General features: G+C 43.9%; 1 protein-coding gene across 2 annotated transcripts in view; it reads right to left on the reverse strand.

Annotated features, from left to right (window-relative positions):
• Positions 1-11139, reverse strand: part of LOC119968942 (importin subunit alpha-5) — a 68666-nt gene extending 57527 nt beyond the window's left edge. For both annotated transcript variants that reach the window (XM_038801956.1, XM_038801955.1), the window contains exon 1: positions 10992-11139. In XM_038801956.1, coding sequence (XP_038657884.1) covers positions 10992-11098 — 107 coding nt within the window. In that variant the 5' untranslated portion in view covers positions 11099-11139. The remainder of the gene's footprint in view (positions 1-10991) is intronic.
• Between the last annotated feature and the right edge of the window lie 6498 nt (positions 11140-17637).

Raw genomic sequence — 17637 nt, forward strand, 5'->3', positions numbered from 1 at the left:
GAGTTGAGATTACAATCAGATCAGCCATGAACGTACTGAATGGATGAGCAGACCAGAAAGTCTAGTTCGTATCTCCTTTGGAGAATGGCTCTAAACTGGGACAGAGCTTAATGTAGTTTAAATCACAAACCTCGGATGGTTCCAACTGCCACACAGCAATAGTTACCCAGAAAAGGTAAGGAGAATTAAAACCACTTCCAGCTTCTGAGTAACTAATACATGACCTCCCCCAACCACCCACAGGACTCTCCCTCCACTCGACCTCCGAGCCTCCCCACAGGACTACTCCCTGACCACTCTATTACCAAACCTTGACTAGGGAAGTGGCTTACTTACCTTTGATTGAGCTGCCCTTGATCGTAAGCCATGGGAACCCACTGCACTCCATAGATCTCACCCAGCCCGAGTCAGAAGATTGAGCAAGATAGGAGCAGCTAGGCAGAGGTAAGTAATTGCAAGCAAAGTGGCAATCTGACTCAATTGCCACTCCACCAGAATTTAGAGGTCAATGGAAACTGAAACCTTCCTTTTCTTTCAGTAATGTGATGATAGTTGCTCTCCTTCTACATTGCCCCTACTTTAGCTTAGTCTTTCCCTTCATCAACCCGAGACTTTTACTCTGTTTGCATATCTCAAGAAGTTCTCATCCATGCTACTTTAGGAACAGGGGACCAGTGCAGGCCATTTGGCCCTTGATGCCTGCTCCATCATTCAATAAGATCATGACTGATCTGGTTGTCGTCAATTTCCTCTTTGACCCCCCCATAACCCTTTACTCCCTTGTCTATCAAAAATCTGCAACTCTGTCTTGAATAAATTCAATGACCAAGCCTCCATTGCTCGCTAGGAAGATACTTATTAACAACCATCAGTAAAAAACATTCTCCTCATCCGCCTCAAAAAAGGAGAATGTTATTCTTTGAACAGTGCATACAGGTACCTGAAAGGAATTGTCTGAAAAATAATTCACACATTTGTCCAATGGCCAAGATTGCACAACATATCAATTGTTTTCCCAATCCATCATTCTACCTTCCCGAAGATGGTAGTGATACACTGGACTATGTTATCACAAACCACCGATCAGTCCATCATGTGAAATTAAGAAATGCACAGCAAACCATCAAAATCATAAACAGCTTGAATGTTTCCTTTCATAAACGGGTGAAATGCTGTGTATGATTGAGAAAACTATGATTGCTGTTACATTTTGCGAGTGGCACCAGCTCCAGATGCATAGATGTCGTGCAGCCAGCTGTAACCGAGAAGTAAATATGGGGAATTTAGTAAGGGGCTGGTTTAGCTCACTCAGCTAAATCGCTGGCTTTTAAAGCAGACCAAGCAGGCCAACAGCACGGTTCGATTCCCGTACCAGCCTCCCCGGACAGGCGCCGGAATGTGGCGACTAGGGGCTTTTCACAGTAACTTCATTGAAGCCTACTCGTGACAATAAGCGATTTTCATTTTTCATTTTCAAGATTGGCAAAACAGAAGAATATCTGTTGAATTACAAATATTGGAATTGATTTATTGTCACGTGTACCGAGGTACAGTGAAAAGTACTGTTCTGTGTACTCCAGAAAGATTGTTCCATACATGAAAAAACATAGGACATACATAAATAAACGATATAAATACATAGACATCGGATGAAGCATACGGAGTGTAGTGCTACACAGTAGAGAAGTTGCGTGGAAAGATCAGTTAAGCCCATAAGAGGGTCATTCAGGAGTCTGGTAACAGCAGGGAAGAAGCCATTTTTGAAACAGTTAGTGCGTGTCGTCAGACTTTTGTATCTCCTGCCCAATAGAAGAGGTTGGAAAAGATAATAACCTGGGTGGGAGGGGTCTTTGATTATGCTGCCCACTTGGATGGGCGGCAGTTTCACATGATGGACTGGGCTTTGTTCACGACTCTCTTTAGTTTCTTCCGGTCTTGGGCTGAGCATTTGACATACCAAGCTGTGATGCAGCCAGATAGGAAGATTTCTATGGTGCATTTGTAAAAACTGGTCAGAGGCAATGTGGACATGCCGAATTTCCAAGGAGGTATAGGCGCTGTTGTGCTTTCTTGGTCATAACGTCGACGTGGGTCGATCAGGACAGATGGTTGGTGATGTGCACGCCTAGGAATTTGAAGCTGTCAACTATCTCCACCTTGGCACCATTACTGCAGACAGAGGTGTGCATGATATTTTGCTTCTGGAAGTCAATGACCAGCTCCTTAGTTTTGCTGACGTTGAGGGAGAGATTGTTGTCGTTACACCACGCCACTACATTCCCTATCTCCCTCCTGTACTCTGAGTCATTACAATATGTAATGGAACCTACGAGGGAACAAGCGGTCCTAGATCTTGTCCTGTGTAATGAGACAGGATTGATTCATGATCTCATAGTTAGGGATCCTCTCGGCAGGAGCGATCACAATATGGTGGAATTTAAAATACAGATGGAGGGCGAGAAAGTAAAATCAAATACTAGTGTTTTGTGTTTAAACAAAGGAGATTACAAGGGGATGAGAGAAGAACTAGCTACGGTAGACTGGGAGCAAAGACTTTATGGTAGAACAGTTGAGGAACAGTGGAGAACCTTCCAAGCGATTTTTAACAGTGCTCAGCAAAGGTTTATACCAACAAAAAGGAAGGACGGTAGAAAGAGGGAAAATCGACCGTGGATATCTAAGGAAATAAGGGAGAGTATCAAATTGAAGGAAAAAGCATATAAAGTGGCAAAGATTGGTGGGAGACTAGAGGACTGGGAAATCTTTAGGGGGTAACAGAAAGCTACTAAAAAAGCTATAAAGAAGAGTAGGATAGAGTATGAGAGTAAACTTGCTCAGAATATAAAAACAGACAGTAAAGTTTTTACAAATATATAAAACAAAAGAGTGGCTAAAGGTAAATATTGGTCCTTTAGAGGATGAGACGGGAGTTTTAATAATGGGAGATGAGGAAATGGCTGAGGAACTGAACAGGTTTTTTGGGTCGGTCTTCACAGTGGAAGACACAAATAACATGCCAGGGACTGATAGAAATGAGGCTATGACAGGTGAGGTCCTTGAGAGGATTATTATCACTAAGGAAGTAGTGATGGGCAAGCTAATGGGGCTAAAGGTAGACAAGTCTCCTGGCCCTGATGGAATGCATCCCAGAGTGCTAAGAGAGATGGCTAGGGAAATTGCAGATGCACTAATGATGATTTACCAAAATTCACTAGACTCTGGGGTGGTCCCGGTGGGTTGGAAATTAACAAACGTGACACCACTGTTTAAAAAAGGAGGTAGGCAGAGAGCAGGAAATTATAGGCCAGTGAGCTTAACTTCGGTAGTAGGGAAGATGCTGGAATCTATCATCAAGGAAGAAATAGCGAGGCATCTGGATATAAATTGTCCCATTGGGCAGACGCAGCATGGGTTCATAAAGGGCAGGTCGTGCCTAACTAACTTAGTGGAATTTTTTGAGGACATTACCAGTGCAGTAGATAACGGGGAGCCAATGGATGTGGTATATCTGGATTTCCAGAAAGCCTTTGACATGGTGCCACACAAAAGGTTGCTGCATAAGATAAAGATGCATGGCATTAAGGGTAAAGTAGTAGCATGGATAGAGGATTGGTTAATTAATAGAAAGCAAAGAAATAGGATTAATGGGTGTTTCTCTGGTTGGCAATCAGTAGCCAGTGGTGTCCCTCAGGGATCCGTGTTGGGCCCACAATTGTTCACAATTTACATAGATGATTTGGAGTTGGGGACCAAGGGCAATGTGTCCAAGTTTGCAGATGACACTAAGATGAGTGGTAAAGCGAAAAGTGCAGAGGATACTGGAAGTCTGCAGAGGGATTTGGATAGGTTAACTGAATGGGCTAGTGTCTGGCAGATGGAATACAATGTTGACAAATGTGAGGTTATCCATTTTGGTAGGAATAACAGCAAACAGGACTATTATTTAAACAATAAAATATGAAAGCATGCCGCTGTGCAGAGAGACCTGGGTGTGCTAGTGCATGAGTCACAGAAAGTTGGTTTACAGGTGCAACAGGTGATTAAGAAGGCAAATGGAATTTTCTCCTCCATTGCTAGAGGGATGTAGTTTAAGACTAGGGAGGTTATGTTGCAATTGTATAAGGTGTCAGCGAGGCCACACCTGGAGTATTGAGTTCAGTTTTGGTCTCCTTACTTGAGAAAGGACATACTGGCACTGGAGGGTGTGTAGAGGAGATTCACTAGGTTAATCCCAGAGCTGAAGGGGTTGGATTATGGAGGAGAGGTTGAGTAGACTGGGACTGTACTCGTTGGAATTTAGAAGGATGAGGGGGGATCGTATAGAAACATTTAAAATTATGAAGGGAATAGATAGGATAGACGCGGGCAGGTTGTTTCCACTGGCAGGTGAAAGCAGAACTAGGGGACATAGCCTCAAAATAAGGGGAAGTAGATTTAGGACTGAGTTTAGGAGGAACTTCTTCACCCAAAGGGTTGTGAATTTATGGAATTCCTTGCCCAGTGAAGCAGTTGAGGCTCCTTCATTGAATGTTTTTAAGGTAAAGATAGATAGTTTTTTGAAGAATAAAGGAATTAAGGGTTATGGTGTTCGGGCCGGAAAATGGAGCTGAGTCCACAAAAGATCAGCCATGATCTCATTGAATGGCGGAGCAGGCTCGAGGTGCCAGATGGTCTACTCCTACTCCTAGTTCTTATGTTCATATGTTCATCGATGTTCAAGACCCACTACGCCATGTCATCAGCAAACTTGAGGAGTTGGGGCCAAATTTTGCCACACGGTCTTGTGTATGGTGAGGAGAGTAGGGGGTCAAGTACACAGGTTTGCAGGGCCCCAGGTATTAAGGAGGTGTTGTTTATCCCAGGTTCGATTCCCAGCTTGGGTCACTGTCTGTGTGGAGTCTGCATGTTCTCCCCGTGTCTGCGTGGGTTTCCTCTGGGTGCTCCGGTTTTCTCCCACAGTCCAAAGGTGTGCAGGTTAGGTGGATTGGCCATGCTAAATTGCCCTTAGTGTCCAAAAAGGTTAAGTGGGGTCACTGGGTTACAGGGATAGGGTGGAGGCATCGGCTTAGGTAAGGTGCTCTTTCCAAGGGTCGGTGCAGACTCGATGGGCCGAATGGCCTCCTTCTGCACTGTAAATTTTATGATTTTTACTGATTGTGGTCTATGGGTCAGGAAGTCATGGTACCAGTTGCAGAGGGAGGAGCCAGGTCTGTTTTGGTGTTTTGATAGGAGCTTGGTTGGGATTATGGTGTCAAAGGTGGAGCTGTAGACAATGAATTGGAGTCTAACGTATGAATCCTTGTTGTTGAGATGCTCCAGGGATGAGTGTAGGGCCAGGGAGATAGTGTCTGCTGTGGATCTAATGTGGCGGCATGCGAATTTGCAGTGGATCAAGGCATTTTGGGAGTATGGAGTTGATGTATCTCATGACCAACCTCTCGAAGCACTTCAGAACGATAGATGTCAAGGCCACCGGACAGTAGTCGTTGAGACATGTTGTCTGGTTCTTCTTTGGCACCAGTATGACAGTGCCAAATATTCAGATACCACACTGAAAATTCTGCCGAGATTCAAATGGCAAACTATCTCAATAGTACCTGCTTTCCAACAGAACAATTTGCATTTAGTTTTCAAAGACAAAGTTTTATCTACTCAATTCAAAATGAGAACAGTAATTGAATGGTTTAGGAAAACAATCCTGGATAAGGAATGCTGATGTACAATAAAACATCTTATTAATAACTGGTGAAATAAAAGGCACATCTATACTGGTAAACCACAGTGCCAAATGCAATGCCAGAATGCAGGTTCAATTGTTTTTTCCTGTTAAGCCACAAAAATTAAAATAAAGGATTTATTTTTACACGTATCAAGTATAATATCAGCCAGCTATAATGTGCTGTTGTTGGCTGTGATATATATTGCACAAGTTTCTCCAGGTCAAAATATTCTACATAGGATTCAAAATACTTGAGATTGCATATTCATTAGTGAGTTATTTGTGGTATAAATATGGCATACAGCAATGCATTTGTTGGACCATTAGTTGTGACCAAATGTAAAAAAATGGAATTACTACAGCAGCGCAGGCTATTTTAGTGAGATGAATGCTCATCATATTCAAACACTGTGCAGCAGCAATCAAAATGAATAGCATGCCCTAGCATATAGCCAAAATAATAGAATACTAGTTGTAGAAAGTCATGTCTGTCCTGCACAAGACTGCAGACCACATCTTGACTACTGCTTCTAATCTTGTCAGTGAGCCACAAACCCTGGAAGATGTTTACAGAAAAGCCACAAAACTGACTCCTATAACATATCATGTCTCCAAGGGTTATGCCAAGCATTGGGGACTTTGGGTTCTTAATGGATGAACGAGCTAAAATGGTTTATTACAGCACTCTTCATTTGTATCTTCAATATCAACTTCCTTCCCTGCGACCACTGCTGAGAAAAACAAAAACAGCAGTGGCATGGGAACACTATCACTTCCAAATCGCACAACAGTCTGACTTGCAAAGATATAATCACTATGTTTCATTGCTATTGGGTCAGTAGTCTAGAATTTGCTATCTGGACATCACTGTGGGAGTCATCACTAAAACGGATTGCAAAAGATTAAGAAATACAACCACAACAGGGAATAAATGCAGTCACACCAATGTGTCAATGTCCCAAGGCCGACAATGTATATTTTTCAAAACACTGTGCACAGAAAGAGAGGAATCCTGCAATCTCAAATAAAAGGTATCAGAAATGTATAGGTCATTCAGCACCTTACAAGTGATGACCAGTTTAACATTTCAGACAGCATCCTTTATTAAAACTGACGTGAAGCTGCCGGGCCAGCCAAACTGACAAGAACGCAGACTGCAATAAATGTGTAGTAAACCTTTTTTTTTAAAACTCTGGGACACATCACAACTGAACTAAAACCTGTTCTCAACAAAAACCCATAGTCAAGCATAAGTCACTAAACAAGAAAAAAAAGCTATCTCCAATGTTTTTGTCTTAGATAGAATGTGGGGAATTCTTCACTCACACTGGAATTAACACCAAGTTCATATTACTCAGGCCAGGGATTGAACTTTCCTACCGCATGAAGGTTGGTACCATATTGCACTGCACACTTCTTTCCTTAAAAAATAAATGATACAAAGGATCATGTATTACTATTTGAAGAGACAGAGATCCCCAATGTCCTGGCCAATGTTTCAACCCTCAACCACCACCAATCTTCAACCCTCAACCACCACCACAAACATTATTACCTAATTTTCTGTTTGACAGGCCATTCTGTGCATGACCATAAAACAACATTCTTGTGTGAAGCACAGACACAATAGACGAATTGGCATGTTCAATGTATGTTCTATAGCAGGGAAAAGCTCAAAAAAATTAGGTCACTAGCTATGAAGCTCTTTAAGATGTCCCAAGAAAATGCTGTATAAAAGGAAAAGCCTCCGATTCTACTTTTTACATAATTACTCTACCATAAAATCTTTCTAACAAGTGCTTCAATGCCGTTCCTTTATATGGCAGCTGTTTCAAAACATCAAATAGTATTCCTGTGAGAATCAAGCCAAATGGGCATCCAGATAACCGTTTCTCCCACGAATATGGTTAGATAGAGGCTTGTTTCTCCTTACTGATACTGGGACGACATCTTATTAGAGAAGAGCTCAAAATGTATCTGATCTGCAGGTGCCATCTTTTACGGTTTCTCTGTATGAAAACTAGGTGAGCAAAAAATCTGAGATCTCCTGCCTTGGCTGACCTCCACAAATAATCTGCTCACTAATCTCAAGCCACCATAGGTGAGATATTACAGACACATTTCTCAGGGCTCAAACCGAACACAAAAGGCACCCTTGAAAACCACACTCGGAGAAGGCTGTCCACAAATCCTTGCTATATTCTTCACTGCACAAGGTGGCATGGCCATGAAATTAAACACTCTCAGCTTAATTTACTATCACAACATTCATAAACTATCCGGATAATGTGTTAGCACTTTTATGAAACTGTTCACATGCAAAGAGAAGGTTAAATTCTAATCAAGATTAATATATCAGCGAATGCAAATAATTATGAAGATCAGGAATAATGATGTGAACATTAATCACCCTCAGCACTCAATGTTGACCTGGTCAGTCTGAATGAATTGGATGACTTTTCCGGGCATATTTCCCATTTTCCCCACACCACAAATGAAAATTGATTGGTAACCCACACACCAAAAAGCTGGCTGCAGTGGTGCAGTTTTAATTAACTCAAAGTGAGATTTTGCTGCAATTTGGGGAGGAAGTCTTGCATTGAAGAGCTTCTGGCCAATCAGGTTGGCCAACAACACTAGTCCCAGCAGCACCAGTTTTAAACGGTGGCCAATGCTGTGAAGAGACAATCCTTGAACAAGAGGAGGAATTGTGTAGCTGAACCTTTTTTTTTGGGGGGGAGGGGGTTAAAAGGGAAGAATATGACCAAGGGAGTAGTGTGTGCGTGTGTGCGCTTCCAACGGACACAGAGAACACTCTTCCACACCAGCTCATGCAGTTCAAGCTGTCGGGCTACCTACCTGACAAGCCCATTTATGGGCCTAAGGCTGATCAGACTATTTGACCCCCTCCACCACAAAATAGAATGCAGCTTAGGGGTGGACGAGAATGTATATTACAAGGCCCCCCTCCACCTTCAAATATGTTGACGAGGGCATAAAATGCATGTTTATCAATGTTTTATTTTGCATTTCTGAGATATAATACTTTATGACCCAATTGTGCAGCAGCGTTCAACATAATAATAATCTTTATTGTCACAAGTAGAGTTACATTAACATTGCAATGAAGTTACTGTGAAAAGCCCAGAGTAGCCACATTCTAGCGTCTGTTCGGGTACATAGAGGGAGAATTCAGAATGTCCAAATTACCTAACAGCACGTTGTTTGGGACTTGTAGGAGGAAACCGGGGCACCCGGAGGAAATCAACACAGACAACAGGGAGAACGCGCAGACTCCACACAGACAGTGACCCAAGCTGGGAATCGAACCTGGGACCCTGGTGCTGTGAAGCAACAGTGCTAACCACTGTTCTACCATGCCATCCTTTTTATCCAGCAGTTGAAAACAATGGCTCAAGAAGTTCAGAACTTTAAATTTTGACTTAAGTTGAATTTCCTCCCTCTTCTTGTTAGTCATCAATAAAACTATAATTGCAATGGCTTAAAGGTTACATTTCCCTCCATTATGCAATCAAAACATTTCTCAGACAATAAACGGGTCTATCCTTTGACTGTTAAACTGTAGCCCCACCTATAGTCAGAGAGTCAGAGATTTCCAGCACAGAAAGAGTTTACCATGATGGGCCAAAGGGCCATCCTAAAGATGGGTCCAGAGATTTCTAATTGCAACAAATCCACATGAAAAGGGTGGTTTTTCAGATGGCTACTGGAAGCTGCTTTTGTTAGCTGTGATGAGAGGTGTCTGCATTCCTGTTTGTTGTAATAAAAGCTTCAGTTAGGGCCGGAATCTGACAGAATAACACAAATATTCTGTATTGTAGCAGTATAAATATTTTTCCTAAATTTCTTTGTGAAGGAAGAATTTAGGAGGAAGGTTAAAATATATCTTTCCTACTATTTAGTAGTGCTGTGCTGTACTTTTCTTTGCTCTTTGTTAGTACTGTTCTAATTTTGAAGTTGAAAATATGAAAATGGTACATCATTAAAGTATTTCATATTTTCAACTTCAAAATTAGAACAGTACTAAATAGTAGGAAAGATATATTTTAACCTTCCTCCTAAATTCTTCCTTAATTAAAAAAAAGTGGATTAGAAAATATATTTATACTGCTACAATACAGGCAGCAGGGTAGCACAGTGGCTAGCATTGTGGCTTCACAGCTCCAGGGTCCCAGGTTCAATTCCCAGCTTGGGTCACTGTGCGGAGTCTGCACATTCTCCCCGTGTCTACGTGGGTTTCCTCCGGGTGCTCCGGTTTCCTCCCACAAGTCCAAAGATGTGCAGGTTAGGTGGATTGGCCATGCTAAATTGCCCTTAGTGTCCAAAAAGGAGGGGTTACTGGGTTACAGGGATAGGGTGGAAGTGTGGGCTTAAGTGGGGTGGTCTTTCCAAGGGTCGGTGCAGACTCGATGGGTCAAATGGCCTCCTTCTGCACTATATATTCTATGTTCTAATACAGAATATTTGTGCTATTCCGTCAGATTCCGGCCCTGACTGAAGCTATTATCACAACAAACAGGAATGCAGACACCTCTCATCGCAGCTAACAAAAGCAGTTTCCAGTCGCCATCTGAAAACCAACACTCATTCCTAGGTAAATACTGTTGTGTTGACTGGCATGGAAACTATTTTGCACTGGTTCTACTTCCCTTATACTTCCTGTAATGGCATCTGATAATATTGCGTACTGTAATCATGCTACAACAACGTGTAGTGAAACCCTCTGGATGAGCCCATCGTCTTCATATATATGGAAGGTAAGAAAATTAGTTCCCAAAGGTGCCAATTATAGGGATGTATAGCAAAGTACGTTTAGCTGTAATCACATTATATATTACACATAACCAATGCCATAGCAAATGCTTCCAATTAAATTCAGTGAGCACCGAATGGAACTACACTTGTCATATTTATCGACTTAACACGTGAATGAGTCAAAAATTACTAAAATAAAAATTAGCTGTCAGGATAAAGAACTAAATCCTGACACTCCCAACCTCCCTCAACAACATAATCTGGAAAATCCAATGTAAGAGCCGCCCTCACTGGATGATTAATCAGTTTACACTGATGGCAATCCCGGGGCTTCCACCGACTTTAGGCCTTAGCCGGATTTTTAACATCTCGCACCATTCAATAAAACAGCAGTGGGTGTTTTAAAAAAATATATAATTGAGCTTCCACCTTCACACTGGTTATATTCGATTTCCCCCTCGGCGCATTCAAACACTCTCAACCTCCCCTGACTTACCGGCTAGCTCCCTGGTATCTCGTGTTCAGAGCCGCGCTCTCTCTCCCTTCACCTCCCGGCGCTCTCAGCAACCCAGAGCCACCCGACCCGAGCCCGCATGCGCACATTCACGGCGGCGACACACAGTCGCGCGTGCGCATACTAATCCCGCCCGCCCCCGTGCACGCTCACAGCTGCCCTCCCCAATCCCGGCAGCGCATGCCCACACCTCGCTCTGCGCGCCGCGACGTAGACATTCCAACTCGCCGCCCCCACTGAGCATGCGCCTCAGGCGGACACAGTGTCCTGGCGGCTGCCGATCAGCTGTTCCACCGTCCAGGAGCCCTGCAAGGGGAGGGGAGGATATCCCCAGTAATTTTTTTTTCAATCTACTGTTTGTTTCACAGTCTTCCCTCTCAAGAATGACAATTTTAAAGTGAATTGGTTCCATTGGCCCCGTTCACCTTCATTTCAGTGAAATCCTGAGGGTCAAACTCCGATGAGACGAAATTCTGGATTAGCCAAATTCGTTGTGTGACCGCACCAACCAATCTGAACGGAGTTGACCAACATGAGCTCCAAGTCAGGGGAGTGCAGGGCATGATCTCCCAGTGAAAGAACGATTAAGAGCTGCGAGAATGGCTACATCTGTGAGAAGGTTAAACAAAAGATCAATTAGAAGCTGAAATTGGTAAAGCAAGTGGAAAATCGTGTGTGAAGCGGTAACTGGACATCGCAAAGGAATAAGAGATTCCTCCCACCATTCTGAAAGACAAGCGAACAATGTGGAACAGTTTGACGAGCAGGCATTCTGTCCAGAAAGGAAGAGGATGAGAACGAATGCATTTCCCGACACGAAGAAAACCTGCTAACTTGGTTCAAGGCAGCCCAAGCAGAGAACGTCCCCATCTCCTCTCCAATCCTGCAGGAAAGATGCTATAAGGCACATGGAGTTCACCCGCAGCTACGAATAGCCGGACCAATTCAAGGCAAGGCATGACATCTTCTGTACGTCCAAATCATTAATGTATATTGCGAACAGCTGGGGTCCCAGCCTGAACCCTGGGTATCCCACTAGTCACTGCCTGCCACCCTGAAAAAGACCTGTTTATTCCCACTCTCTGCTTCCTCCCAACCAGTCCTTTATCCATATCACAACATTACCCCCAATACCATAAGCTTTAATTTTGCTAATTAATCTCTTGTGTGGGGACCTTGTCAAAAGCCTTTTGAAAGTCCAGATACACTACATCCACTGGTTCACCCTTGTCCACTCTACTGGTCACATCCTCAAAAAATTCCAGAAGATTTGTTGAGCATGATTTCCACTTAATAAATCCATGCGCGCCATGATGTGGAGATGCCAGCATTGGACTGGGGTGAGCATAGTAAAAAGTCTTACAACACCAGGCTAAAGTCCAATATGTTTGTTTCAAACACTAGCTTTCGGAGCACTGCTCCTTCCTCAGGTGCTCCACCCTCAGATTCACCCGAGGAAGGAGCAGTGCTCCGAAAGGTAGTGTACCACCTGTCCCTCGTGGAAACATTTTTGAAGAAAACCACCTTTGACCACAAGGCAATGAAGCAGTGGTCAGCATGTAACGTCCTCGAGGCCCTCAGGGAAAAGGAGTCTGTGGAGGACGTTGGATGATTCCCTGAGCAGACTGTCAGAGTCATCTGGCAGAACGCCTCATCATGAGAACCTACAAACAAGCACCAAGACCTAGCTTGGCTGTTAGTGAGAAGGGCCCTCCCCGTCAGAGTTTTCATGTACACCCGAAGGCTCAGCACTGTTGCACGCTGCCCTTGGAGTGGCTGTGGGGGAAATGAGACGGTGACCCACCTCCTTGTGGAATGTGCCTTTGCAAAGAAGGTCTGGAGAGAGATGCAGTGGTATTTGTCAAGGTTCATCCCCAGCAGCTCTGTGACACAGGACTCTGTTTCCAGGGACACACACCGAGACAAACATCAACTGCTGCTGGAAGGTCATCAACTCGGTGAAAGACGCTCTTTGGGCTGCCCGAAACTTGCTGATCTTCCAGTGCAAAGAATTGTCCTCGACCGAGTGTTGCAGACTGGCACATTCCAAGGTCCGAACTACGTGCTGAGGGACGCACTCAAGCTTGGGGCAGCTGCCGCCAAGGCGCAATGGGGAAAGACCACTGTGTAAGGTCTTCCAACAAATGTACACCGAGGGGTGGGTAACAGTGTAAAACCCCTCGGTATAGGTCATCAACACTCCAATGTATAAAAGAAACATGACAATGTAAATATTTAAGAAAGAATTGTAACGTAAAGACGGATATGTGTGTAATGTCATGCCAATTGAATGGAAGAAAGTCAAGGGAATGTGTAACTTTGATGGAAATGTACAGTCAAGACAATTCAAAATATTTTGTAATGTTTATTAGAGATTTTATGAATAAAGTATATTTTTTGAAAAAGAAACTAATCCCCACAAACGGGGACTGCAGGGGTTGGTTTAGCACACTGGGCTAAATCGTTGGCTTTGAAACCAAGGCAGGCCAGCAGCACAGTTCAATTCCCATACCAGCCTCCCCGAACAGGCGCCGTAATGTGGCGACTAGGGGCTTTTCACAGTAACTTCATTTGAAGCCTACTTGTGACAATAAGCGATTTTCATTTCATTTCAGACAGAATGGCACTCGTGGGGGTCGCCAAGGGGATTGGAGCTGGCAATTTTTTGCACACGTGCAATTAGGTTGGGAGTGCCCACCGTGGGTGTTGTAGGTTTGGAGGGGGGTTCTGGGGACCCTCCCATGTTGCGTTCGGGCTGCGGGGAGGTCAGAGATTTTTTTGTGGTCCTCGGAGATGGGATGCCATTTTTAAATGGTGTCCCGGTCTCTCACTATAACGGGGGTTCCGACGAGCAGAGCTCCCCATTGTAAAGAATGGGCTATGTGCAGCCTCGGTCACATGTTCTCCATTTAGCCCCCTTATTCAATGCAAGTGACTGAGTTCTCCTTGTGAGCCAGAGAAGACGAAGCCAGAGTGAGACACAGCTAAGAGTGAGTTTGGGAATTTGAAGCTAGGTGGGAATGGAATTAAATTCAATTGGTAAGACTGTTCCTTTTCAATTTCAGGAATTTAAATTAATCTAGAATTGTGCAGTGAAGGTTAACAAAGGCTGCCCCACCCACTCACATAACTGGTTGGCAGTTAAGTGTCAGCCTCCTTAATCTACTTTGATCTAAAAGCAGGTGGGGGAGGGGGAGTCAACTCAGGCCAATTTAAAAAGAGCAACTTGTAACTCACTCCCAGTGAGTTCTCCCAGTGAGCCAGAGAAGACAGAGCTAAGAGTGAGTTTGGGAATTTGAAGCTAGGTGGGAATTCGAAGCTTTGGGGGGGGACCCGTGTCATGCTCCTCGTGTGCGATGTGGGAGCTCAGGGACATGTCCACTGTCCCTGGCTCCTTCACGTGGAAGAAGTGTGTTCAGTTGCAGCTCCTGTATGACCGTTTGACGGCTCTGGAGCTGCAGATGGACTCACTTTGGAGCATCTGCGATGCTGAGGACGTAATGGATAGCATGTTTAGCTAGTTGCTCACACCGCAGGTGAAAGTTACTGAGAGAGATAGAAAATGGGTGACCAAAAGACAGAGCAAGAGTAGAAAGGCAGTGCAGGTGTCCCCTGCGGTCATCTCCCTGCAAAACAGATAGACCGCTTTGGATACTGTTGAAGGAGATGGCTCACCAGGGGAAGGCAGCAGCAGCCACGCTCATGGCACTGTGGCTGGCTCTGCTGTGCAGCAGGACAGGAAGAAGAATGGCAGGGTTATAGTGATAGGGGACTCAATCGTTAGGGGAAAAGACAGGCGGTTCTGCGGACGCAATGGAGACTCCAGGATGGTATGTTTCCTCCCTGGTGCAAGGGTCAAGGATGTCTCGGAGCGGCTGCAGGACAATCTGGGGGGGGGGGGGGCGGGAGGGTGAAAAGCCAGCTGTCATGGTGCACATAGGCACCAATGATATAGGTAAAAAACGTGACGAGGTCCGACAAGCTGAATTCAGGGAGTTAGCAGTTAAACTAAAAAGTAGGACCTCAAAGGTAGTAATCTCAGGATTGCTACCTGTGCCACGAGCCAGTCAGCGTAGGAATGTCAGGATAGATAGGATGAATGCGTGGCTTGAGAGATGGTGCAAGAGGGAGGGATTCAAATTCCTGGGGTATTGGAACCGGTTCTGGGGGAGGTGGGACCAGTATAAACTGGTCTGCACCTGGGCAGGACTGGAACCGATGTCTTGGGTGGGTGTTTGCTAGAACTGTCGGGGAGGGTTTAAACTAATGTGGGAGGGGGATGGGAACCAATGCAGGAAGTCGTAAGGTAGTAAAACAGGGACAGAAACAAAAGGCAGTAAGGGGGAAAGTGTAAGGCAGAGAAGCCATAGTCAAAAATCAAAATGGGCAACAGTACAAGGTACAGTGACGGAGGGGAGCTCAGTGAATAGGCACAGTAATACTAAAAAGAATAAAACGGGAAGTAAAAACGTAAATGGTAAGCGATGCGGCAGGCTGTTACATGAAGATATATGTTCAACGACAAGGAAAATTAGGAGAACGGTTAAGAGCAAATATAACTTAGGAGATGTTACTGATCAAGGTGTTAAGATTCAAAACAGAGGTATAAAAGCCAACAAAAGTGTACTTTACCTGAATGCTCGTAGTATTCGGAATAAGGTAAATGAGTTGATGGCGCAAATCATCGTGAATGACTATGGTTGTGTGGCCATCACTGAAACATGGTTAAAGGATGGTCACGACTGGGACTTAAATACCCGAGGGTATCAAACTATTCGGAAGGACAGTGTGGATGGTAAGGGAGGTGGTGTAGCTCTGTTTTTAAGGATGACACCCGGGCAACAGTAAGGGATGACATCGGTGCTATGGAGGATAAGGTTGAATTCATTTGGGTGGAAATCAGCAATAGTAAGGCAAAAAAGTCACTGATAAGAGTAGTCTATAGGCCACCTAGTAACATTATGGTGGGGCAGGCAATAAACAAAGAAATAACTGATGCATGTAGAAATGGTACAGCAGTTATCATGGGGGATTTTAATCTACATGTCAATTGGTTTAATCAGGTCGGTCAAGGCAGTCTTGAGGACGAGTTTATAGAATGTATCCACGATAGTTTCCTAGAACAGTATGTATGGAACCTACAAGGGAACAAACGGTCCTAGATCTGGTCCTGTGTAATGAGACAGGATTGATAAATTATCTCATTGTTAGGGATCCTCTCGGAAGGAGTGATCACAGTATGGTGGAATTTAAAATACAGATGGAAGGTGAGAAGGTAAAATCAAACACTAGTGTTTTGTGCTTAAACAAAGGAGATTACAATGGGATGAGAGAAGAGCTAGCTAAGGTAGACTGGGAGCAAAGACTTTATGGTAGAACAGTTGAGGAACAGTGGAGAACCTTCCAAGCGATTTTTCACAGTGCTCAGCAAAGGTTTATACCAACCAAAAGGACGGTAGAAAGAGGGAAAATCGACCGTGGATATCTAAGGAAATAAGGGAGATATCAAATTGAAGGAAAAAGCATACAAAGTGGCAAAGATTAGTGGGAGACTAGAGGACTGGGCAATCTTTAGGGGGCAACAGAAAGCTACTAAAAAAGCTATAAAGAAGAGTAAGATAGATTATGAGAGTAAACTTGCTCAGAATATAAAAACAGATCGTAAAAGTTTCTACAAATATATAAAACAAAAAAGAGTGGCTAAGGTAAATATTGGTCCTTTAGACTAGAGGATGAGAAGGGAGATTAAATAATGGTAGATGAGGAAATTGCTGAGGAACTGAACAGGTTTTTTGGGTCGGTCTTCACAGTGGAAGACACGAATAACATGCCAGTGACTGATAGAAGTGAGGCTATGACAGGTGAGGACCTTGTATGATTGCTATCACTAAGGAGGTACAGTAAGAAGTCTTACAACACCAGGTTAAAGTCCAACAGGTTTGTTTCAAACACTGGCTTTGTTTGTTCAAACACTAGCTAGTAACACTAGCACAAACAAAAGCTAGTGTTTGAAACAAACCTGTTGGACTTTAACCTGGTGTTGTAAGACTTCTTACTGTGCTCACCCCAGTCCAACGCCGGCATCTCCACATCATGACTAAGGAGGTAGTGATGGGTAAGCTAATGGGTCTAAAGGTAGACAAGTCTCCTGGCCCTGATGAAATGCATCCCAGAGTGCTAAAAAAGATGGCTAGGAAAATTGCAAATGCACTAGTGATAATTTACCAAAATTCGCTATACTCTGGGATGGTGCGGGCGGATTGGAAATTGGCAAACGTGAAACCACTGTTTAAAAAAGGAGGTCGGCAGAAAACGGGTAATTATAGGCCAGTGAGCTTAACTTCAGTAGTAGGGAAGATGCTGGAATCTATCATCAAGGAAGAAATAGCGAGGCACCTGGATGGAAATTGTCCCATTGGGCAGACGCAGCATGGGTTCATAAAGGGCAGGTTGTGCCTAACTAATTTAGTGAGGACATTACCAGTGCAGTAGATAATGGGGAGCCAATGGATGTGGTATATCTGGATTTCCAGAAAGCCTTTGACAAGGTGCCACACAAAAGGTTGCTGCATAAGATAAAGATGCATGGCATTAAGGGTAAAGTAGCAGCATGGATAGATGATTGGTT

This window comes from Scyliorhinus canicula, chromosome 7 (genome assembly GCF_902713615.1).
Source record: "Scyliorhinus canicula chromosome 7, sScyCan1.1, whole genome shotgun sequence".
NCBI lineage: Eukaryota > Metazoa > Chordata > Chondrichthyes > Carcharhiniformes > Scyliorhinidae > Scyliorhinus > Scyliorhinus canicula.